This window comes from Centropristis striata, chromosome 9 (genome assembly GCF_030273125.1).
Source record: "Centropristis striata isolate RG_2023a ecotype Rhode Island chromosome 9, C.striata_1.0, whole genome shotgun sequence".
Lineage (NCBI taxonomy): Eukaryota > Metazoa > Chordata > Actinopteri > Perciformes > Serranidae > Centropristis > Centropristis striata.
The window spans coordinates 16067991-16090690 of NC_081525.1; the positions used below are offsets into that span (position 1 = coordinate 16067991).

At 38.3% G+C, this 22700-nt stretch overlaps 1 protein-coding gene across 21 annotated transcripts in view; it reads left to right on the forward strand.

The window, feature by feature from the left end:
- kif1aa (kinesin family member 1Aa) overlaps window positions 1-22700 on the forward strand; it is a 56754-nt gene that overhangs the window by 21812 nt on the left and 12242 nt on the right. For 8 of the 21 annotated variants that reach the window (XM_059342112.1, XM_059342116.1, XM_059342118.1 and 5 more), the window contains 22 exons: window positions 966-1045; window positions 1535-1610; window positions 2253-2332; window positions 3749-3855; window positions 3959-4039; window positions 5504-5684; window positions 5915-5987; window positions 6966-7056; window positions 7134-7282; window positions 7373-7551; window positions 7848-7985; window positions 14372-14490; window positions 14612-14697; window positions 14787-14919; window positions 15618-15777; window positions 15886-15976; window positions 16072-16190; window positions 16290-16345; window positions 18195-18303; window positions 19594-19660; window positions 20124-20208; window positions 20785-20890. In XM_059342112.1, coding sequence (XP_059198095.1) covers window positions 966-1045; window positions 1535-1610; window positions 2253-2332; window positions 3749-3855; window positions 3959-4039; window positions 5504-5684; window positions 5915-5987; window positions 6966-7056; window positions 7134-7282; window positions 7373-7551; window positions 7848-7985; window positions 14372-14490; window positions 14612-14697; window positions 14787-14919; window positions 15618-15777; window positions 15886-15976; window positions 16072-16190; window positions 16290-16345; window positions 18195-18303; window positions 19594-19660; window positions 20124-20208; window positions 20785-20890 — 2366 coding nt within the window. Of the gene's footprint in view, window positions 1-965; window positions 1046-1534; window positions 1611-2252; window positions 2333-3748; window positions 3856-3958; window positions 4040-5503; window positions 5685-5914; window positions 5988-6965; window positions 7057-7133; window positions 7283-7372; window positions 7552-7847; window positions 7986-10344; window positions 10663-14371; window positions 14491-14590; window positions 14698-14786; window positions 14920-15617; window positions 15778-15885; window positions 15977-16071; window positions 16191-16289; window positions 16346-18194; window positions 18304-19593; window positions 19661-20123; window positions 20209-20784; window positions 20891-22700 lie in introns of all 21 variants that reach the window. The other 13 variants (XM_059342101.1, XM_059342102.1, XM_059342107.1 and 10 more) reach the window with 4 other exon arrangements.

Below are 22700 nucleotides of genomic sequence, written 5' to 3' on the forward strand. Positions count from 1 at the left end.
TTAGCAAACGTTACACAAACAGGAGTAAATTGTGTTGTTAAGGACTATTTTCAGTCATGGTTTTGGTTTTATGTTAATGGCAGCAGAACCATACACTGTATCCAGTGGTGGAATTTAACTAAGTACATTTACTCAAGTACTGTACTTGAGTACAATTTTGAGGGTGAGGAGTATTTCCATTTTATGTAACTTTATACTTTTACTCCACTCCATTTTGAGGCAAATATTGTACTTTTTATTACACTACATTTAGCTGACAGCTTTAGTTACTTTTCAGGTCGATATTTTACATAGAAAACGTGATACATTTAAAGTGATTAGACATTTTTAATCCAACCTTATAACAGTATATTAAGTAGATAAAATGAGCCCTATCTTTACTAAATTAAAACACTGCTTACATAAATGCATCAATAATAATAATAATAATAATCTAATAATATATTTAAAACACATAAAACAATCTGAGTGGATCCATTCTGCATAACAAGTATTTTTACTTTTGATACGTATTTTGAGGCTGATACTTTTGTACTTTTACCTAAGTAAGTTTTCAATGCAGGACTTTTACTTGTAGTGGAGTAATTTCACACTGTGCTATTAGTACTTTTACTTAAGTAAAGGATCTGAATACTTTTTCCACCACTGACTGTATGTGGGATTGACTCAGAATAACCTTCACTGCTTGCATTCATCTTAATTAAAGAGCATGTCACCAGTGCATCACTGTGGCTCATTGATGTGTTTTTAATAGATTTTGGACAACAATAGAGCTCTGTGGCGCAGATGACTAAGATTTATCAGGCTTCAGCTTCACACACACAATACTTAGTGGGGTATATTCATTGTCTGTTTTGGTCTTTTTGTTGGCTTTGATGACAGAAAGGAAAATGCAGAGAACACCATCACCAAATCTGTGCTTGAAATGACTATCTTTAATCACCACATGTCTTTTGAAACGTCAGGAAACAGAGAAAATCATTGCTGAACTCAATGAGACTTGGGAAGAGAAACTTCGCCGAACAGAAGCCATTAGGATGGAAAGGTGAGATGTGTAATAAATCCTTGAGATTCAGTTCTTATTTAAGATGAGTCCTCGCTAAAACAAACAAATACATTATGACAAAAGACAATATTTCATCAACACAGAGGAACAACTTACTTATAATGGGAAATTGTTTAAAGGTCCAATCCATTCTAGACTAAATCCTACACATAGCTCCTTCAAAAACAGCCACAAGTAACTTTAACTATATTTTATGATATAGTTAACAAATTTCAACATTGAATTTTATGGGCTATAAGATTATTCATCTTGCATCCGTAACTTGCAAAGAGAGGAAGGTGCAGAACTAGAGCAGGTTTAGGGACTAGGATGCATACTTTTCTCCTCCTGATCTGAAACTAGAAAGTATTGAGGAAACAGGAAATTTGAAGTTGTTTGAGCAATGTGGATTATTAAATCAAAATGAACCAAACTCAACAACAAACCCTGCAGCTTCTTGGTATACTGACTCATGTCATTCGTCCACAGAGAGGCCTTGCTGGCAGAAATGGGTGTCGCAATGCGAGAAGACGGTGGGACAGTTGGCGTGTTCTCTCCCAAGAAGGTAAGAACAACTGCTGTAAAACTCCGCTATGATCTAATATTTCATCATTTAAATTATTCATTGAAATTATTGTTTATTTACCCCAAAGCCCTCCGATAACCCTAGAAAGCCCCAGCCTGTGTTTATCGACACAGTCGGGCTGTTTTCCCCCAATGAGGTTTGTAACTGTGAAGTATTTAAAGCTGCCTCCTTCTTCTCTGAGTGCTCTGAGTCTCACTTCAACAGGAGCCTCGCCAAAGCAGATCAGTTGAGGGTTTTTTCCTTTTCATTAAGTGTTATCTGAAATCTGCTTCATTACTCACTTCAAACACTCCCTTGCTGCGCTGAAGGCAGCAATGGGTGTAAACATGGGGGGAAAAGATAATGACAGTGCCCCCATTTCAGGGATTTATGGCAGTTTGCCTGCAGCCCCAGAACATCAGACTGAGACTACATTAAACACCCATGCTGTGAGGCTGCGGGGAGTGAATTTGACTGCATGATTTTAACTATTGCCGATTGTTTGATGTTTTTTACTGGAAGAGATTGCTTTCCAGCTCTCTGATGTGCAGTGTGTGCATATGTTATATTCTAAATAACATATGGATAATACTTTTCTAACCAAATTTCCACAGTTAGTAAATTGTTCTTGTTCTGTGTCAGACACCTCATCTGGTGAATCTCAACGAGGATCCCCTGATGTCTGAGTGCCTGCTGTACTACATTAAAGACGGGATGACCAGGTTAGATATTGTCAGATGTTTAACAATCTAAGGTGATATGGAAGGATGAAAGGGATGTTCTTTATTTCATAAAGTTCAGATTTTATTTAAGTGCTTAACCCTCTGAACCCCACTACCTGTCAGTGGGTTTGAAAGGCATGTATTCCTCAAAAGTCACAAAAATTACACCATTTATCATAGCCAGAATCTGTAAGAAACAGAAATTATGTTTTGCTGGATTTTTTCAAATGTCATATGTGACATATGCTTCCATGAGGAAAAAAATAACTGAATCTAATCTTAAAATAATGACATTTAATCAAATCACTGTTTGCTGAGTGATTTGAGAATCCATGAATGGCTCGGCTGAGACCACCAGTCTGTTTACAAAGAAAAGAAGGAGGAGAGGACAAGAAAGGCTGTAAAACAGGGCTGTAGAAATGTAAATTAAGATTAAGATCAGGATTTCAGCAGCAAAGTGCATAGCAAAAAACAATAAATAGTAAAACATCAGTATAAAGTAGAAATATATTATTAAAAGTGTACAATATAAACAAGTAGAAATATAAAACGTATTAACAATTAAAACAAAAATAAAATAAAAACTCAATAAATATTTGGTTTAAATGTTGAATACACAGATTCAGTTTTATTCCAAATTTTGTAAAAATAAATCATCAAAAGAAATTTAGTTGTTCTTTTTTTCTTCAAAAAAACAATTTATAGCATTTAACTGTATTATACTGCATAAAATACATTTTTGAGTTCTCCCTTCTTCTTTTCATGATTGTGCTATTTGCATAGAGGTGCAGGACTTGTATATTACAGTGAAAAATGAGACCACAGTGAGTAAAATGTGGCAGGAGTAAAAAAAAACAAAAAAAAAAAACATGCAGGGGGTTAAGGGGTAATGTCCAGTTGACATATATATATATTGTAATTCTACTTTTTATTTTGTTTTCATGTAATAAAAAACAAACAACAACAATAGAGTAGACAGCATTGGTATTATACAGTACAGTAATATGTCCCCAGATTGAGTTTCCAACCAAAAAAAAATCTAAATCAAGACCAGAATAGAATATTATTTCAAGCACCACAGCAGCATATTTGCCTCATCACAGTACATTCATTTTACAGTCGGCTAAAAAATGGTCCCATGACTTTTTAAATTTCTCATTTTCATTATTAACTCTGGCTAGCATGTGCTCATATGACAGTACCTCTGACATAAGGTCCAGCCATTGCCTAATTGAACCAGCCATGAACCCACTTTTCCATAGCCAAAGAATCAATCGGGCGGCTGTTATCAACCCAGTCTTTATGATGGCAAGCTCACACTTTGATACCTTCAGCAACTTTGTGTGGTCCTCTATCAGAAAACAGTATCTTTATAGTTTATTTCTTTGTTCTGACATCATATTGTCACTTTTTCAGGGTAGGCCGTGTAGACGCCAGCAGTCGTCAGGACATAGTCCTCAGTGGCCACTTCATCAAGGATGAACACTGCACCTTCACCAGCGCTACAGGTCCACTGGGAGAGAGTGAGTGATCTGTATCTTGCTTTACAGGCTTGTAGTGTTGTGTAGAGTTAATATTGACAGACAGGAAGTGAAGCCTCATATTGCTCCCTCTGTTCCTATGTAGCAGTTGTCCTGGAGCCCTGTGAAGGAGCTGAGACTTATGTCAACGGAAAGAGAGTGATGGAGCCCACTATCCTTAAATCAGGTCAGAAAGCTCTCTTACTCTTAATTTCACGTTTCCTTAAGCATGGTATGGAGGAGCAGTGGTGGAAAGTAATAACTTAGCATCCTCCTCCACAACTTATTTGCACAATTTATATTTGGTTCATTAAACAAAACTCTTTCCCCTGTTTTTAATAATCTCTTCATAATCAATAATCAGCTGCACAATTACCCTACCCAAAAAGCATTACAACTTCAGCCTCCCAAATCACTAACCACGTCATCTCAATTTAGCATTACATGTAGAGGATCCAGGATATGGAACTCACTTCCTCAACCTTTCTCGTTTATCATTTAAAAAATTACTATTCAATAACCTATTATAATGCTTGTTTCATTGTTATATTGTGTCTTTGTTTTGTTTTTCTAGTTTCTTGTTCTGTATGATTCTATGTTCCTTGTTCTTTTTTTATGTTATATTAGGGAATCCCGCTTCCCTGGCATGTCATTTTTTGTTTTTGAATTTATAATTTGTATTATTGTTATTACTTTCTTCTTTTCTTTCTTTTAAAACTGTGCCAAATAAATCAAATCAAAAACTAAGTACATTTACTCAAGTACTGTACTTATGTACAATTTTGAGGTACTTGTACTTTACTTGAGTATTTCCACATATGTAACTTTTACTCCACTACATTATATGGTAAATATTGTACTTTTTACTCCACTACATATAGCTGACAGCTTCAGTTACTTTTAGCATGAAAAACATTATACATTTAAAGTGATTAGATGTTTTTTTTATTTATTAAACCTCATAACAGTATTTTCACTAGTTAAAATGAGCCATACCTTCAGGAAACTAAAAGGATGCTTACATAAATGCATCAATACAAATAGTCTAATAGTTACTTCTCAGGTTGAGATTTAACATAAAAACATGATCAGTTTATAGTGATTAGACCTTCTTTTTTAAAAATGACACCTGAAAACAGAATAAGGTTAGAATAAGTAGTTAAAATGAGCCCTATCTTGCTGCTTACATAATATTAATCCCATATATCGACACCCTCTTAAAATAATAATAATAATAATAATAATGGCCTATGTCAAATTTTTTCTGTATTTTCAGAAAACACAAAAACTGGTGGGCAGCATCATGAGGAGATAATTTAGGCAAAAAAATAAGTTCTTTTTTTGTCAAAAACTTGCTTTTTTATTTTAGGAAGGTGACAATTTTGGGAATATATATAACATCTGAGTGGGGCCATTCTGCAAAAGAAGTACTTTTGATACTTTAATTACATTTTTATACTGATACTTTTGTACTTTTACTTCAATAAGGTTTGAATCCAGGACTTTTACTTGCAGTGGAGTAATTTCACAGTGTGGTATTAATACTTTTACTTAAGTAAGGGATTTGTATACCATTTCCACCACTGTGTAGGAGCACCATATATGTGGTATAGTCTTTATAAATGCATTTAACTTTCTTATTCCTGTAAAGGAAATCGCATTATCCTGGGCAAGAGCCATGTGTTCCGGTTCAACCACCCTGTGCAGGCCAGGGCGGAGAGGGAGAGGACCCCATGTGCAGAAACCCCTGCTGAGCCCGTGGACTGGGCCTTCGCCCAGAGGGAGCTGCTGGAGAAACAGGGCATTGACATGAAACAGGAAATGGAGCAGAGGTACTTTGGGGAAATAGTGAGCCATTCAACTTTTCAATAAAGTTTGTGTAGGTAGCAGAGATTCTCACCACCATATTGCAGACATGAAAACAGATAAGAAAGCCGGGAAGGAAATAGAAGAAATACTACTTGTAACCGAAACCTAAAGCATTGTAAATGGCATGTCCCAGAGTAGTGTTTCCTTTGAGGTGGTGCATCACTCACATGCTCATTTGTGTTTCTGTGTTCAGGCTGCAGGAGTTAGAGGACCAGTATCGCAAAGAAAGAGAGGAAGCCAACAACCTTCTGGAGCAGCAAAGACTGGTACAGTAATGAGCAGCTTTGTGTGCTGTTGACAAACATTGAAACCACAGAAAACTTCATCTAACTAAAAATTTGATATATTGAGTATCTATAGTTCTATATTATTTTCATGTTTGCACATAATTAATGTCTTTTATGTACTGTATTTAAGTAGGACTTCGGGTATATGATATGGACTCAGTCGTATTTAACTACAATACAATATCAGTGGGATCTATTTTTTCTACATACATTAAAAGTCAAAATGTCAGTATATTAGCCATTATACTGTTAGTTCAAACTTAGTAATTTCATTGGACAAGAGGCTATCATTATCATAGATCGCAGCAAACATGGACATATTTCCAAAAATAACATTTCTGCAGAATTATGAAATGTCATTAGAAGAGTACAAAAGCAAGAAAAGAAAGCCTAGAGATTCAAGTGCAAATCTCCAGGTGTGCTTTAACGACTGCGATAGTGTGATTAGGCAAAGTGTCAAAAATATAAACATCTGCATTCAGTCCATTAAGGTAGTGTGCTGGAAAATGTGCTTCAAGGCAACGGTCGAGTCCCAGTCCAGTGTTAGGACTATTTGTCTCAGCAGCCAAATAAATGAGAGACAAATTTATCATAATCTGCTGTTTCTTACTGAATTACTGTTAACTAATAAAGGCCCTTGTAGAACTATTGTATGAGAGCAAAATCACACAAGGTTGAGATGTTATAATGCCAATCATCACGGCTGTGATTATCTGTGACCGAATCACAGCCATGATGATATACAGTCCAACAGCACTCTCATGTGATATTGCTTGAATGTCAGATCATGTATTCGGTCTTTAATCCATACCTTAAAGGTTGAAGGATTTTTTTCTTAGCATGGGTATTCTTGAATAACCTTTGGCCCTCCATTTCAACAGGGATGCCAGTTAATTCACTGACATCTGATCCTAAACAGCTTGTGTTGACATGAGTCTTCATAAATTAATTGTCTAGGATTATGAGAGCAAGCTGGAGGCGCTCCAGAAGCAAGTGGACCGATACTACCCAGAAGTCCCTGAAGACGAGGAAGAGCCAGAAGAAGAAGGTAGGGCAAATTACTGCACACATACACTTATCTTTGATGGCCAAATCCTCACCGTATGATGATGTTTTTGCCCACAGTGCAATGGACAGAGAGGGAAAGAGAGCTGGCTGTGTGGAGCTTCCGTAAGTGGCGGTGCTACCAGTTCACCTCCCTGCGGGACCTCTTATGGGGGAATGCCATCTTCCTTAAGGAGGCTAATGCCATCAGTGTGGAACTCAAGAAGAAGGTCGGACTTGTTAGAACTTATTATAAAATCCACAGGTGGATGTTATAATGTGTCTCTCTGATCATACCAATGCTTTTTGTACCCCTACAGGTCCAGTTCCAGTTTGTGCTGCTTACAGACACACTCTACTCCCCCTTGCCTCCAGACCTGTTGCCCCCAGAGGCAACTAAAGACAGAGAGAAGCGACACTTCCCACGCACCATTGTGGCTGTGGAGGTGCAGGACCAGAAAAATGGAGCCACCCACTACTGGACATTAGAGAAATTAAGGTACATGAACTTGTACCAACCACAATAGTTTTTAGAGGTTCACTCTAAGGATGGTAATAATTAATCAATGATAGATTAATGGTTGTTAAGAATTTTGTTGATCATGTGGAATTTTTAATTGATCTGTGTATATTTTTAATTTTGATTTTATCTATGACTGCATATAAGTACTCACTGAACTGAAACACGGCCGAGCGTTCAGTTTTCTTCAGGTTTCTTCCAAACGCCCATCCCTAGTTCACTCCATTTTGTGCTTCTTGTTATCACAATGACTCAATTGTTGCTGCTTCTTGCAGGCAGAGGCTCGATCTCATGAGAGAAATGTATGATCGCGCTGCTGATGTGCCCAACAACACCACTGAAGATGGTGAAAATGTGATGACCGGAGGGGACCCCTTTTATGACCGCTTCCCCTGGTTCCGTCTAGTTGGCAGGTAAATGCTGAAAACACTACAGGCCCCATACAGCATATGGACAGGACAGGAAGGCATTCATACTGAACCCATACAAGGTCAATGTCAGCGAGCAAACAGAAGACTGGTGTTAGTCATTCCACTCAGGATAATGGGAGGCTGTTGGCTGTAACTACCACATACTTTGCATGCTGTCAACTAATGGACTACAATGACTGAGACACGAGCATGAAGTAGGCTGCAGCCCACTTCATTATGATGTTTGTCATCGTAATCGAATCTCTCTATTTCAACTGATATAGAAAATGGTATTTGTGTGAAGGACTTACTGGGCATCCTTTATTAAAAAACACACATTTGCACAAACAGCTTTTTAAATGCATTTAACATGTTTTTATCCACCATAAACCTGTGCCATATCTTCTCAAAACTGAAATTTTAACCCTGTACTGCAGATTTTCTCTTTTTAGATTGTGTCTAATGAGGTCTCTTCTTTTTCTGGTAACCAGTGTGAATAAATCTCTCCTGAACATGGGCTTGCTTGCAGCTTTAATACAAATGATGGATTTGACAGCCAATTGAAATCATCAGTACATGTTAGTTGATTCCAGGCCCATCTTCTTTATTTGGAAAAATTCGGCTGTGGAACATTTTAGACATTTCTTCAGTCCTCCTACTCAAAGCCTGCTGTTTCTTTCTCTCCCACTTTGGCACACTGCCTCCATATCTCTCTGCCAAGCTCTCTCTCTCTGTCTTTCTCTCTATTGCAAATGGGTCCTACACACAGTCACATGGGCCTGTTACATAACATTGAGCAGTAAGCCTTTAATGTAATTTAGCTCCAGCAAGACAAGCAACAATGATTAGAAAGTAATCTGAAAAATGTCCCCTTTAAATGCTGTTTGTCAGCTCGTTTTGAGCCTACGGGCATTTGTGGCCAAAAGCACCACATCTAATGAAATTTAGTTCCACACAAATTATATATCAACAATGAAGGTATCCTGGAGCATCTTTCCCTATCTTACCCTATATTAATATATATATTAAAGTATAAGGTGTTATGTATGAAGTAGCAGTCATGAATACATTTATAAAAAACAAGTAAATGAACAACAACACCACCGGCCAACAAGTTGGTGATCTCTAAGGGGTTTGAATATTTACATAAGCACATATTGGCTCCTGTGATACCTGGAAATAACTGATCGAAGCTCATCTTTTTTCTACAGGGTGTCAATTGTCGGGGTTGTATGAGGTACTTATCCCAGTCGGCATTACCCCACTTCAGAGTCACACAATTACACATGACCCAATCAAGTCAGACGCTGACCAGCAACTCCCATGTTCTGCAAGTAAAAGGACAGTTTTTGTTAATGGAGTCTGTTGGCTTTGAATATAGCTTAGACCAGGGGTCGGCAACCTTTACTAACAAAAAGAGGATTGTTGGACAAAAAAAAAGAAATAATGTCGGAACGGAGCAGCAAACCTTAGTTTCAGCCTCACAATGAAGATGTAACAGGCTACAAAGTCTGAATTAGCCTACCAGTATTACTAATAATTAATAATAAGCATTTTTTAATATGATTTTGTCAGAATGCAGCGAGGAGCCAAGTGCATATGAGAGGCTGGACACCAAAGAAATATCTCAGGAGATTTGGAATTGAAAGCCTGTTTAGCTAGAAAAACTCAAAACTAGACTTAAAGTTGGCAAAATGTAGATGTTAAGGTGCCGCGCTGTAGATGTTTTAATACAGTTTATAGGGAAAACTGTTCATGTCATATGATTTTTTTTTTGTCCCCGCCACAGGGAGCCACTGCAAATGGCCTAAAGAGCCACATGTGGCTCTGGACCGCAGGTTGCCTAGCCCTGGTTTAGACTGATATAATGTCTTCAGTTCCTCGTTGGAAAGGGCTGTTGACAGATTAGAATGGTGAAACATTCCAAATATAGCGTTCCTGCTAATATATATATTTTTTTAATTGGTAAACATTAGTTTTGCTGCTGCCCCCGTCCACAGCAGTACATTGCTTAGGGTCTGTGCCCAAATTCATGCGTGCTTCTCCAAATCGGGCATGTGTCGTTAAGGATAAGCACCTCATACAATCCCACTTAAAAAAAATTTGAACTTTCTTTCTGAGTACTGCCTAGTATATGCACTGTCAGCAAAGGCGGTTAATTACTTTGAACAACCTTTGCTGCTTGTCTCGCACTCTCCCATCTGTTCCCTGTGTCTCCACTGACTATACGTACTAAAACAGACAGGAAGGTCTCCTCCTGTGGTCCAGTCCATATGGTGCTCTACCGCCCCTCTTGTTTGAACAAGTGTGTGCTTTCTATCTAACTGTTCTAACCTAGTTCCCATGTCTCTGGCTACACCAGAAACCCCATTTTCAACACATGCATGAGCGAGCGCATGAGTGACCCTACCCCATCCCCGACCCTCTCCACCTCTGAAATTACTGAGCTGGCTGACGCACAGCGGGAGGGTCGAGGGGAGGAGGAGGAGTTGGAGGAGTTGGAGGACCTGGACGATGATATCTTTTTGGACGACCCGTGCTCGGAGCTCGGGGGAGAGGATGATGATGATGATGATGATGATGTGGATGATGATGATGATGAGGGGGAGCTCTGCCGTGGCTTCGGCGAAGGCCAGGATCCCTTTTACGACCGCTCACCATTATTCAGTGTAGTGGGAAGGTTGGTGAGGTTTCGGGAGCATGCTGGTGGAGGAAACTAGCTCTTTCACACTGAGACACAGGGTCCGCTTCACTCGAAAGACATCAGCACAGATGAAAAGACATTTTTGAGAATACAGTACACAATACAGATCCAGTACGAGTAAGAGTGCTCTCACAAAGCCCTGTGGGAATGAGTACATGAAATATGCACGTGATCAAAGTTTCTGCAAACACATGAGAGTGATGTGACACATGAGAGTCACATCAGGTTGTCTTTTTGGTTTACAAACACACATTTTATGTTATGCTATCCGGTTGGGACAAATTTGCTGTTTCTCAACATGGAGCCGGGGCATTTCAGTTGGATAACTTCAGTGGAGATTTCAAAACCCAGAGTGGGGAATTTAATTAATTTCATCTTCTTAAACACTTCCTGCTTGCTTAGAACATTGAGTCCAACGAGCCACTTGAGTTTCTATTCCCTGTCTCAGTTGTCACTGTCATTGTGTCTCATGTTTGAGACACAAATGTTCTCAAATGTCAAACCACTACACAGATTTTTTTTCATGAACATGATACTGAATGGACACCGGAGTAGACATTTCTGGGCTTCAAGGTTTATCCTTTGCTTTCTATTTTTAATCTCATCAAATTTGACTGTCGCTTGATTTTCTTTGTTTTTTTGCTGTTTCTTCACACTAATATAGCCAAACTGCTTCTCCTGCATAAATCACAATTCTACTTCTAATACAAGTCCTTAAAGCAACTACAAGGAACGTTCATTCTGTGCTGGTGATAGTGCCTCCTGTGGACCAAACCAGCATTGTTTTAATTTGGCACCACCACCTTGTGCCGTAACGATCTCGATCTGGCTAGTGTGTGCATTTCTTTTGGACACGAGTAAAACAATGATACCGATTTTAGAAGAGCAAAATTTTGTGAATACAATTACCGGCCGGAATGGTGAATTTTTGAGCTGAAATGAAAACAGACCTTTTCTATGTGGATTGTGCAGTAATATGACTCTGCAAAGTTAACCAGAAATTAGTTTTCTTTAACAAAATTTTAAAATATATTCCACTGGTAACCAATTATAGAAATGAACACAGAGAAAGTAAAGAATAAATCAAATTAAAATAAATAGCTAAATATTACTAATTGTTCAATATTAGTCAATTGCTGACCCTTTAAATAAGAAATAAATAAAAGAAAAGAAATAGCTATATGACACCTAAATCACTCCAAGCTTCATTTTCTGCATTATATGTTCTGTAAAAAAGGCTGTCATATCAGCACTGATACCATTACAGTCATGGAAAAAATTAATAAACCACCCTTATTTTCTTCAATCCTCTCCCCCCACCCGTATTTTCTTCAATTTCTTGTTTATTTTAATTCCTTAATGTCTTAATAACATGAAGAAGAAATTAGAGAAAACAAGGGTGGTCTAATTATGTTTCCATGACTGTACATACATGCAGAAAACATTATAGAAAACATTACATAGAATATTTATGATATATTATATATGAGGTTTGCTTGAGCTTTGGCCAAACTGCATGCAAATGTTTTGTTTTATTTTCATGCACCCTCTTTGAAATCTTAGCTGCTTTTTGGGGGGACCTCCTTAAATTGGAGGAATGCAGTAACCTCATAGTTAGACTGGATTTAATCATTTCTACAAAACAATGATGATCAACAACATTGATACTGTTAAAGGAGGATTCTGTTCAGGGAGTTTGTGCATATGCACAGGATGTATTTGTTACTACAAATGGCTACACAAAACCAGAGCTAGTAAAGGTTACTGAATACATATGTAAAATCTGAAATAGGGAAACAAAGACATTTAGTGGTGTTCTGGCTAGATATCAGCTCTTAAATTAAACTCTTGGTCTAATATTTTTTCCTTGACTGTAGATGTGATAGGCCAATATCAACCAATAATAGTGGACTCTACCTATGATCTGCATGCTGTTAATCATTTCGTTTGATTTCCTTGGGAATCTGATTCAATGACATGCTTTAAAAACAACCATACAGACATAGAAAAAGCTTATGTAGATCATATAGAGGCCTCAGACTGTTTCATAACCACCTAAAAACTCCTTGTAGTTGCTTTAAAGTTATCCCAGGGTGGGTCAGCTCATACCACTTGTTTCCATGGAAATTCAAGCAAAGTTGATGCTCAACGGCTGCTTGAGGTGTGTGTCTCACTTATGTGTGGCTAAAAGCAAACTAGCGGCTTTTACAGAAGACCATTCACTCACTAGCAAAAGCACTGACATGTCTCATGGAGCATATTCAGGTCTGATTTGCATAAGGAACCCACAGCGAAATGTTCTCACCGTGCTGTGAAACCTGATTAAGTATGAAAGAGTCTGGAAATGATTCATGTGAAATAGCAAAGTGGTGTTCAAGGAAGACTCAAAATCTCAAGATGAAAGAGCTGGTTTCTACTGCAGCTGTCTCTTTTAGGCATGCCAGAGCACAAGTCTTTTCATTTTGACCTTTTTTGTCAATTTTTACTTGAATACGTCTGATGATGAACTAGTGCCCCTCTTTTGCACAAATTAACACTTCGAACCCAGGAGGTGCACTTTGATTTCTGATGTCATTCGTTGTTTTTTTGGTGTAGCATACAATATATCAAGCTGTTGGCAGTTTTTATTCAAGCTGAGCCATGTTCCGTATGATGATTTCTGTTCCATTTGCTTTTGATTCCTTTGAGTCGAGAAGTTGAAAGCATTTTTGTTCACCCTTTTTTGTCCTGAGCATGCCTTCTTTGCACCTCACCAATCTTGTCATAAGCCTGTCCCTTTTTTACACTCTCCACCCTTAAATGTCTACCCCTATTAGTTTGTGGAAAATGTAGTCCTTGACTACAAGATTAATCATTGTAGCTAAAAAGCTAGAGATTGAGAATCCAAGAGATAGGAACATTTCAGTGCAGTTCTTCCCACATTTACAGTCATGGAAAAAAATATTAGACCACCCTTGTTTTCTTCAATTTCCTCAATAATGATTTTGGTAATTATCAAGAAAACCATGGATAATGGCTAGATATCAGCTCTTAAATTAAACTCTTATGAGATATTTTTGTTGTTATCATTATATTTGGCCAAAACAAATGTACCTTTAGTTGTACCAGGCATTGAAATGAACAAGAAATTGAAGAAAAAGGGTGGTCTAATATTTTTTTCCATGACTGTATATTATCATGAGTTAGTCTTTGTCACTACCCTTTATATTGAGGCACAATGCACGTCTCAGTGCAGTAGCTTATAATCAGTAAGCAATGAAAAAAACAACATTATTTTAGGAATGGAATTCATTGCTTATGAGGAAATCATCTGCTGCCCAGCTTAGTAGTAAACTGGGCATTTGCAGTCATTTAAAGAATTCAAAGTCGACCCTTACACACATGCTCCTTAGCCTCACCAAGCTGTCATCAGTACAATACAAAAGTTAAGCAATACTGCATGAAACCCATACTTGTCCTGATAATGTCATTATTTATAGATGGTGAGGAAAAAAGGCCCCACAAAGCGATAGTAAAGGGCAGCCATGGCCATCGCAAGAGCAGTCCCAGCTTCTGTTTGGTTGCTTTGCAGCTCTGTGTTATGTTGTCCAGTCCAGTAAAAAATATATCAGATGTGTGCCATCTTCTGAGTTTGGTTGTTTTTAATCTTTGATTGTATCTCTCTCTTTTCCTGCTTCCTATCCAGGGCTTTTGTTTATCTGAGTAACCTACTATACCCAGTTCCTCTCGTCCACCGGGTGGCCATTGTCAGTGAGAAGGGCGAAGTGAAGGGCTTCCTCCGAGTGGCTGTGCAGGCTATATCAGGTAAGGCCCGGATCCTCAGCCTCACCGTAGTTGACACGAAGGGCATAAAGGGGATTGAAAGGACAGGCTGTGTGTGACTTCTTAAGGGAGTGAAGTGAAGGTGCTTTGTGTTTCCCTCCAGCTGATGAGGAAGCTCCCGACTACGGCTCAGGAGTGAGGCAGTCAGGCACTGCCAAGATCTCATTTGAGGATCAGCAATATGAAAAGGTAGAGAAGATCATTATTTGTAGACCACATATTATCCACCTATATATGCTAACTTGCTAACCCGACTGTTTTGCAATTTTCTTTTGCAGTTTCAGTCCGAGTCTGTTTGTTCTGTAGGACTGTCCCGTACAGGGATTTCACAGGAAGAACTTCGTATTGTGGAAGGGGAGGGGCAGAATGCAGAAGTGGGACCCTCAGCTGATGAGGTTAACAACAACACATGTGCGGGTAATCCTATTTTCAGGGTGAATGGATACATGTTTGTGACGACATATCAGTGTAGTTTTGTTTGGATGTGTGTGCTGGCCCAGCAGTGGCCTAAATCTGGCACGCCTGACTTCTAGAGCCATGCCAGTAGGCTTGTGCCGATTGACAATCAGATCAATTATCGATGATTTAAGTCCAAATGAAAGGTTTGCAAAAACACAGCATTCAAAGTTGAAGTCAGAGCCCCCACTCCTTTTCTCAGCAAACCAGAGAGAGCAGCAGTGGTCTAGCGAGCTAGACGGTGAATGAAGAGAGGGATTTGTGTAGGCAAGAACAAAACAGTGAAACAAAGGAATAAAACATACTGTTTGACAACACTTCAACACCCACACCTCTTCTCAGTCCTGTGGGGAGGTTTCCACAATGTCTGATTTTGTGTAAAAGCAAAACTTCATTCTGTTACTGCAATTTGACAATATGAAAATAGAAACGATCTCCCAACTCTATTGACCAGACCATTTCCTTCTGCGTAAAAGACTCACTCAAGAATGAACTCTTAGGGTCAGGTGATAGAAGATCCAAATCAGCCCAAGTCAGTGGCCCAAATTCTTGCCGAACCTCATTCGTCCATTGAACACTCAGCTCGACTTGGCTGGTCTCCTAAAAATCTCAGCTTTAACCTGTGTCTGAAGATTATTCTGCATTCTTCACAGCTGGTGCAGATGAGCCAGAGAGCCCACTGAAGAGTCAGGATGGCTCGCTAGACACAGCTCTGGAGCACCTGAGGGTCGGTAATGTTTTTACCTTCAGGGTGACTGTCCTGCAAGCCTCCAGTATCTCTGCAGAATATGCAGACATCTTCTGCCAGTTTAAGTAAGCACTTCATCAAAATATGCTGTACTTTTTCCCCATGATTGTCAGTTTTGATCACGTTCCTTTTGCAATTTCACGTGTTAATTATGCAATTTGTATTGATTACAGTTTCATCCACCGCCATGATGAGGCCTTCTCCACTGAACCCCTAAAAAACACAGGCCGCGGCCCCCCTCTTGGCTTCTACCATGTGCAGAATGTAAGAAGTGTCAGCCAGTTCCTTGACAATGATGAGTTATTGTAGCAAGTTTTTTAAAAGTTAAGTCCTTTAACATGACTGTGTTGTTTTTATAGATTGCTGTTGAAGTGACTAAATCCTTCGTTGACTACGTCAAGACTCAGCCAATTGTGTTTGAAGTCTTTGGACACTACCAGAAACAGCCTTTTCTTCCACTCTGTAAAGACGTCATCAGGTATCTGGCTGTGAAGTACAGCTGATTTACTACACAGATATAATGTTAATAAGATAATATGATAATATAATGATTGTGTGTTGCTATTCCCACTACCAGTCCACTGCGTCCCTGCAGAAGACAGTTTCCAAGAGTAATGCCTCTGTCCAAACCAGGTAAATAAACTCCCTGCAAAGTTCCTTTGCTTCAATTCCACCATTTATTTATGTTGTGTTGTCTTTGCACTGGTCTCCCTGCAAGTCATGTCATCTCAGCTTCATGTTGTTGGGTATGAGCAGTTGACTCTGACGCCTCGCCGGACCGGGAGAAATCGCTGGACCTGATCCGATACCTGGTCCCAGATGTGTTCAATGGGGCGCTGGTGGACTCGTTGTCAGGCCACGCTCTGTCTGCTGCTGGCTTGGCTGCTTCTTTCTTACTGGAAGCAAACGAGCAAGCTCAGCTGACAGCTCCGCCCACCTCTATCTGTTCAGTTATTAAAGCCCAGAAGCCGGGTTGGTTATTGTTGGCAGATCCAAAAGAATCCTGTGACCGAAAAGCCTTTTTATATCAAGTGTTAATCATGGTGTGATTTAAAAATACTCCAAAGCCAAGTAATTGTTCATGTCATGACATTGAATGAATTGACTGCTTTTCTATTTCAAAGCATTCTTTTATTCAGATATTCAAGCTGCTGCATCAACAGCAAGCATTCATTTTGCTGAAGTAAAATGTAACACTGACGTCTTTCTAGCTAGTCGATGTTGTGTAACCGACACTGCATTGACCTTCCTGTAGAGTTTGTGTCACAAAAAAGACCAAATAATTAATTTGATAGTTTGTATAAAAATTTTGATATAAAAATGTATTTTTCTTGTGTCAGGATTCAGTTGGATTGTGTGTTTACTGTTGACCTGCGTGGTGGATTCTCCTTGCAGTTCCCTCTTTGAGCTCTTGTTGAACTGGAAAACAGTGCCTTTCTGCTACAGTAGTCAGTCATGAATAATACTCTCTCATTTGGGAATGTTAAATATATTGTACATTATACCAGTGTTCATTTTTTTAATGAAAATGATCAGGAAATATATTAATTGACGGCTTGTTTTTTCAAGTTAAAGTAACCTTTTGAAAACGAATTGTGACAAAAAAAATTGTCCATAAACAAAAACTAAATTAGATATGAAAGACGGACATTATTGTTAAGTAAACTGGTATGACAGAGAGAGCATTTTCATCAAAAGACTACAACTAAATTAAAATCAGGTGCTTAAATTAACATTGCATTATACTGTATATGTATTTATTATACAGATAAGACTATTGATCTCCAGAGGCGAAGTTCATGTTACAGCAGTGCAAAAAACAATCTAAACAAAAGATGAAGAATGTATTATATACATCACAATACCTAAATACTGTATACATGATTTGTGCATTGTGCACATACAGTCAAGGAAAAAATTATTAGACGATTATTTTCTTCAATTTCTTGTTCTTGAGCTTTGGCCAAACTGCATGCAAATGTTTTGTTTTATTTTCATGCACCCTCTTTGAAATCTTAGCTGCTTTTAGGGGGGACCTCCTTAAATTGGAGGAATGCAGTAACCTCATAGTTAGACTGGATTTAATAATTTCTACAAAACAATGATGATCAACAACATTGATACTGTTAAAGAAGGATTCTGTTCAGGGAGTTTGTGCATATGCACAGGATGTATTTGTTACTACAAAGGGCTACACAAAGCCAGAGCTAGTAAAGGTTTATGAATACATATGTAAAATCTGAAATAGGGAAACAAAGACATTTAGTGGTGTTCTTCTTTAAGAAAGGACTACAGAGTTGCCTATAAATCTGCTGAAGAAAAGGAGCCCCCTTTATCCCCGCATCACTGATTTCCTTTCTTCTTCCCTTTCTCTTTCCTCTGTAGGTTTAGAGCAGCTACCTGCTGTTAGCCACTAGTCTCTCTGTGTACCCTTAACCTGTCTTCGCGTCTTACTCTCTCCTGTCTTCTTTTTTCAACGCAGTACCTGCCACCAAGCTGACAGCTATGACCCGCCCGCAGGCAGGGCCCTGTCACTGCAAATATGATCTCATGGTGTTCTTTGAGATCTGCGAGCTGGAGGCCACTGGAGAGTGAGTATCCCTGGTCACTCCTTGAAAAAACATGCAGTTTAAGTAAATTATTTTTTATGAAACCCCTGTGCATCACTTTAAAAAAGTTTATCTCAGATCCACATGATCCTAATGTTCACATCAAGAAAACCCCGTAATAATATATACTGTATTGATATTATTTGATACTTTCAATGTGTAAAATCTTTTAATGAAACTTCAGTCCTGATCATAACTACCTACATCATACTATCATACTACTCTTTAAATGCCAGTTTATTTAAATAATGTCAAAAAAATAACACAACAAAAAATGTATTAGATTCTGTCGACTAAATTCTTTTTTTACAGTCTATGATATGAGATTTTTTTTAAAACTGCCCTTCCTAAAACTGCTTTAAAATACTATATCTAACTTTTATTTTCCACTTTAAGTGACTTTATTCTTTTAACCAACATCAGTCCTGATCATAATAACAAATAACAGATATTTTCAGATGTTAAGCCTTAAAATGCCGGCCTGTTTACATAATGTCACTGTTTGGGATTTTTTAATGAAAAATGAAACATCACAAAATGTAATTATTGACTGTATACTATGACGGGGTAAGTAGGAGAAGAAAAAAAACACAGACCCGGGGAAGGGGGTAATATTTCAAGAACAATTTTGCTAATTTATGAGATTAAAGTGGCAAATTTGTAAGAAAAAAGTCTCAGATTTACAAGATTAAAAATGCTAAATTTGGGAGAAAAAAATCGCAAATTTATGAGATTAAAAGTGGCAAATTTGCGAGAAAAAAAGTTGCAGATGCCACTTTAATCTATAAAAATTGCGACTTTTTCCTCCAAATATCACCCCCCTTTTTTTTTCATACTTGGCCCTAATACGCCATTGTAGTATACTAAATACAATTTTTTACAATATTTTTTTGTTGTTGTTTTTTGCAGTCGGGGATAGGTGAATGGTCAGTATCTTTGATAATGACTTTGATGTATTGCATCAAACACTACAGTGCTCCATAATACAGCAGCAGTAACCCTTGTGGAAGCCAGGAGCATGAAAAAATGTCCCGTTGTGGTGGAAACAGTGAAAACTACCACATTGAAACCAGGGCTTTAAAGTAAAAGCCTGATCTTCCAGAATGTATAATTTGATGATTTGATTGCCATGGGGATCAAACTGTGCTTTTAATGGCTTCATTTAAAAGTTAATTATTATAATGATCCTGAAAAACTTTGGACCTAATGTCCCCAGCACTGTTAGTCACTGGTACATGACCAAATCAGTGAAGCTTGTTTTCATTCTTCCAGGTACATCCCTGCAGTGGTGGACCACAGAGGAGGGATGCCTTGCCACGGCACATTCCTGCTGCACCAGGTATGTCAATCACACTTTGAGCAAATATAATATTTTTAATATTTTTAAATCAAAGTCAAAGTCAGCTTTATTGTCAATTCTTCACATGTACCAGACATACAAAGGAATAAAATTACTACCTATCCAATAGTGTAGACAAGACAAGACATTTCTAACACTAAAGTAAACAGTAAAGTGCACAAGCACAACAATGAGAGACAAACCTATCCTAACACTAAAGTAAACAATAAATAAAGTGCACAGTAGATGAAGACATTTACTGATACTAAAATAAACAATAAGAGAACAAGAGTACACAGTGTTAATGTAAGAAGTAGCAGCAAAGTTAGAAGTAAAAGTTAGAAGTTGTAACAGTGCAAGACAGTCAGTATTTAGCAGCAGAAGTTTTCTGTTTGACATAAGTGTGCAATGAACCACTCCCCTTTTTCTTTCTTTCCTATCTGTCTTTTCTTGACAAACCCAGGGCTTACAGAGGAGAATCACTGTCACCATTGTACATGAGTCGGGAGGTGACATGGAATGGAAAGACATCCGGGAGCTTGTTGTGGGTGAGTTCTTTACCTGAAAACCAACAGTAGGCGTGTTTAGTACTTTTTTGAAAGTGAATCAAGTGAGTGTTTTGACTACGCCCACTAGTTAGTTCCCCTCGGCCTCTGTTCCCATATAGGTACTTTTGTAGCGGCTAACCAACAGAGTTCGAATGTGACGTAAATAGTTCTGCAACACTTACGTGATTATTCAACTACAATTTTGACCTTGACGTCAGTAACGCAACGCTGACAACAGCTTTTTCCTTCTTTGGTTTCTTGTTCTCGATTCTCTCGTCTCAGTCTGCTCTGCTTATTTCTTTTAAAATTGGCGCTGTTATGTTGTGGTTGTGTCGAGTTCTACTCACGTCATATCCCGCCTCAACCGTATCCAATCAGCGTCGACTAGTTAGTAGCGGCGAGGCAGGTACTTTCTGAGCTGATAGCTGAGCCGCTAACCGGTGAAGTTGGGCGGATCCTCTCTCCCAAGCCACACTCACAGCGGCTCACTAGAGGGAAAAGCACCTAATGGAAACGCGATTAGTGATGTTTCCTCGTGTATGAGCTGTTCTCACTGAGACACGTGTGCTTCTCTAGGTCGTCTCCGCAACACCCCTGAAGCTGATGAAACCATCATTGACCCCAACATCCTCTCTCTCAACATCCTGTCTGCTGGGTATGTCAGGCCCATGCAAGATGATCGGTACGTACTTGTGTAGACATCTGATGGAGTATAACACCTAGCCCATCTTTTTCTTTATTAGATTTTCAATATATATTGTCGGTGGGAATCCAATATTAGTGTCCACATATATGTTTTTTATTCTAAGGTTGTGGCAGCCTGCTGACTTTGGAAACCATTCTGTGGTTCAGCTTTTTATATCAACAACAGTGTTATCTGAGGACCTCACTTTATTACTATTGTGGCAGCTCCTGGACTGGAACAAGGCACACAGGCAGATGCATGGCATAGTGAAGCAGCTGTTAAAAAAGCATGGCAGAAGCACTTGAATGTGATAACAAACCTCAATAAGTTCTTTTGTTGTCTTTATTGTCTACATGAGTTTAGTTTCCTCTCTTTCATTGCAGGAGGTCACAAAAAAGAGTGACCATGAAGTCAAGAGTTGTTTAAGAATAGCTTTTGAAACCTAATTCTGCCCCATCAGCAGTTATGAATCACTTGTCCATGCTGGCTGTGCGACCCTCCTTGGTGTTAATCGGTGCTTTTTTGTTTGTTTGATTGTGATCATTGCACCTACATGTTGCATCTCACCTTGTTCATCACCTCACCTCTAACTCGTCTCATCTCTCAGAAGTGATTAGATCTACTAACCCCCACACTGACCTGCTTATAGGCCGCAAGAGCTGCACATTTTAACCAAAGAACAGTCGATGTACTGTTTCTGACTGCTGAATGAGCAGGCCTTCAGTACAGTAGCACTCCAATATGAAATTAAAATGCATGTCTTTCTAACTAAGCAGCATGTGTCACTGCAAGTAGTGTAAAATCACTAACAAACCTCAAATTAACTGTATTTTGCAGTCAATATGATGTCATACATCAGACATATGACATCCCATCATCACTTTATTGAATCCCCTTGATTAACTTTGGATATTTAATAATCACAGACTGGATACAACAATGGAAGTCTCTGTTAATGATGCACTGACTGACTTGTATCATTTATAGCCATAGAAATAGTGTTTCTGGGTGTGTTGTATGGTTGGAACTAACTTTGTAGAGTAGCAGGGAGAATGAAACTCACAAATACAGGAAACAACAACCTAACAGACCAGTGTAAATGCTAATATCCGACTGAAATGAAGACAGAATGTTTTACTTCAAAGATAAAATGAATCATCGGACTGAAATAATAAGGTATCTCTTTGTGACCGTGACATCTTACAGGGAAGAATATTTGTGCCGGGTCTCCACAAACAAAAATGGTCCTTGGTCGCAAATACTTCATCTGTGTGCCTCACTTAAAAAAAATGCTCTGATGTCTAAGGGCAACAAAAAAAAATCTAAGCATTTAAGAAATGGCCATAAAATGAAATACTAATATTGTTTTTTACTTTCACTGAGTAAAAACTTTTAACCAACTTCAGTCCTGATCATGACGACAAACATTCATTCATTTTCAGAATTTTAATGTTCATTTACATAATGCCATTTTTGTTATAACAAAAAAAAAAAAGATTTGTTAAAACAAAAAAGGAATTATTTTATGTGTACTGAATTTGAGGTTGTTTTTTTTCCACAGTCTGGGATATGTTAATGATTAGCAGCAACAATTTTTCAGATGCACTGCATCAAACATCACAGAGCTCTAATACAGCAACATAACCCTTTGTGGGAAACAGGAGTATTTTCCTCATAGAACAAACATGAGGAAATGGCTCAGTCTGGTGGAAAATAATTTAAACTATAATTTTAAAACCAGGACTCTAGACTGAAGATTCATATCATGATATGTATGTTTTTTGTGGTGTAATAGCAGTGGGATCAA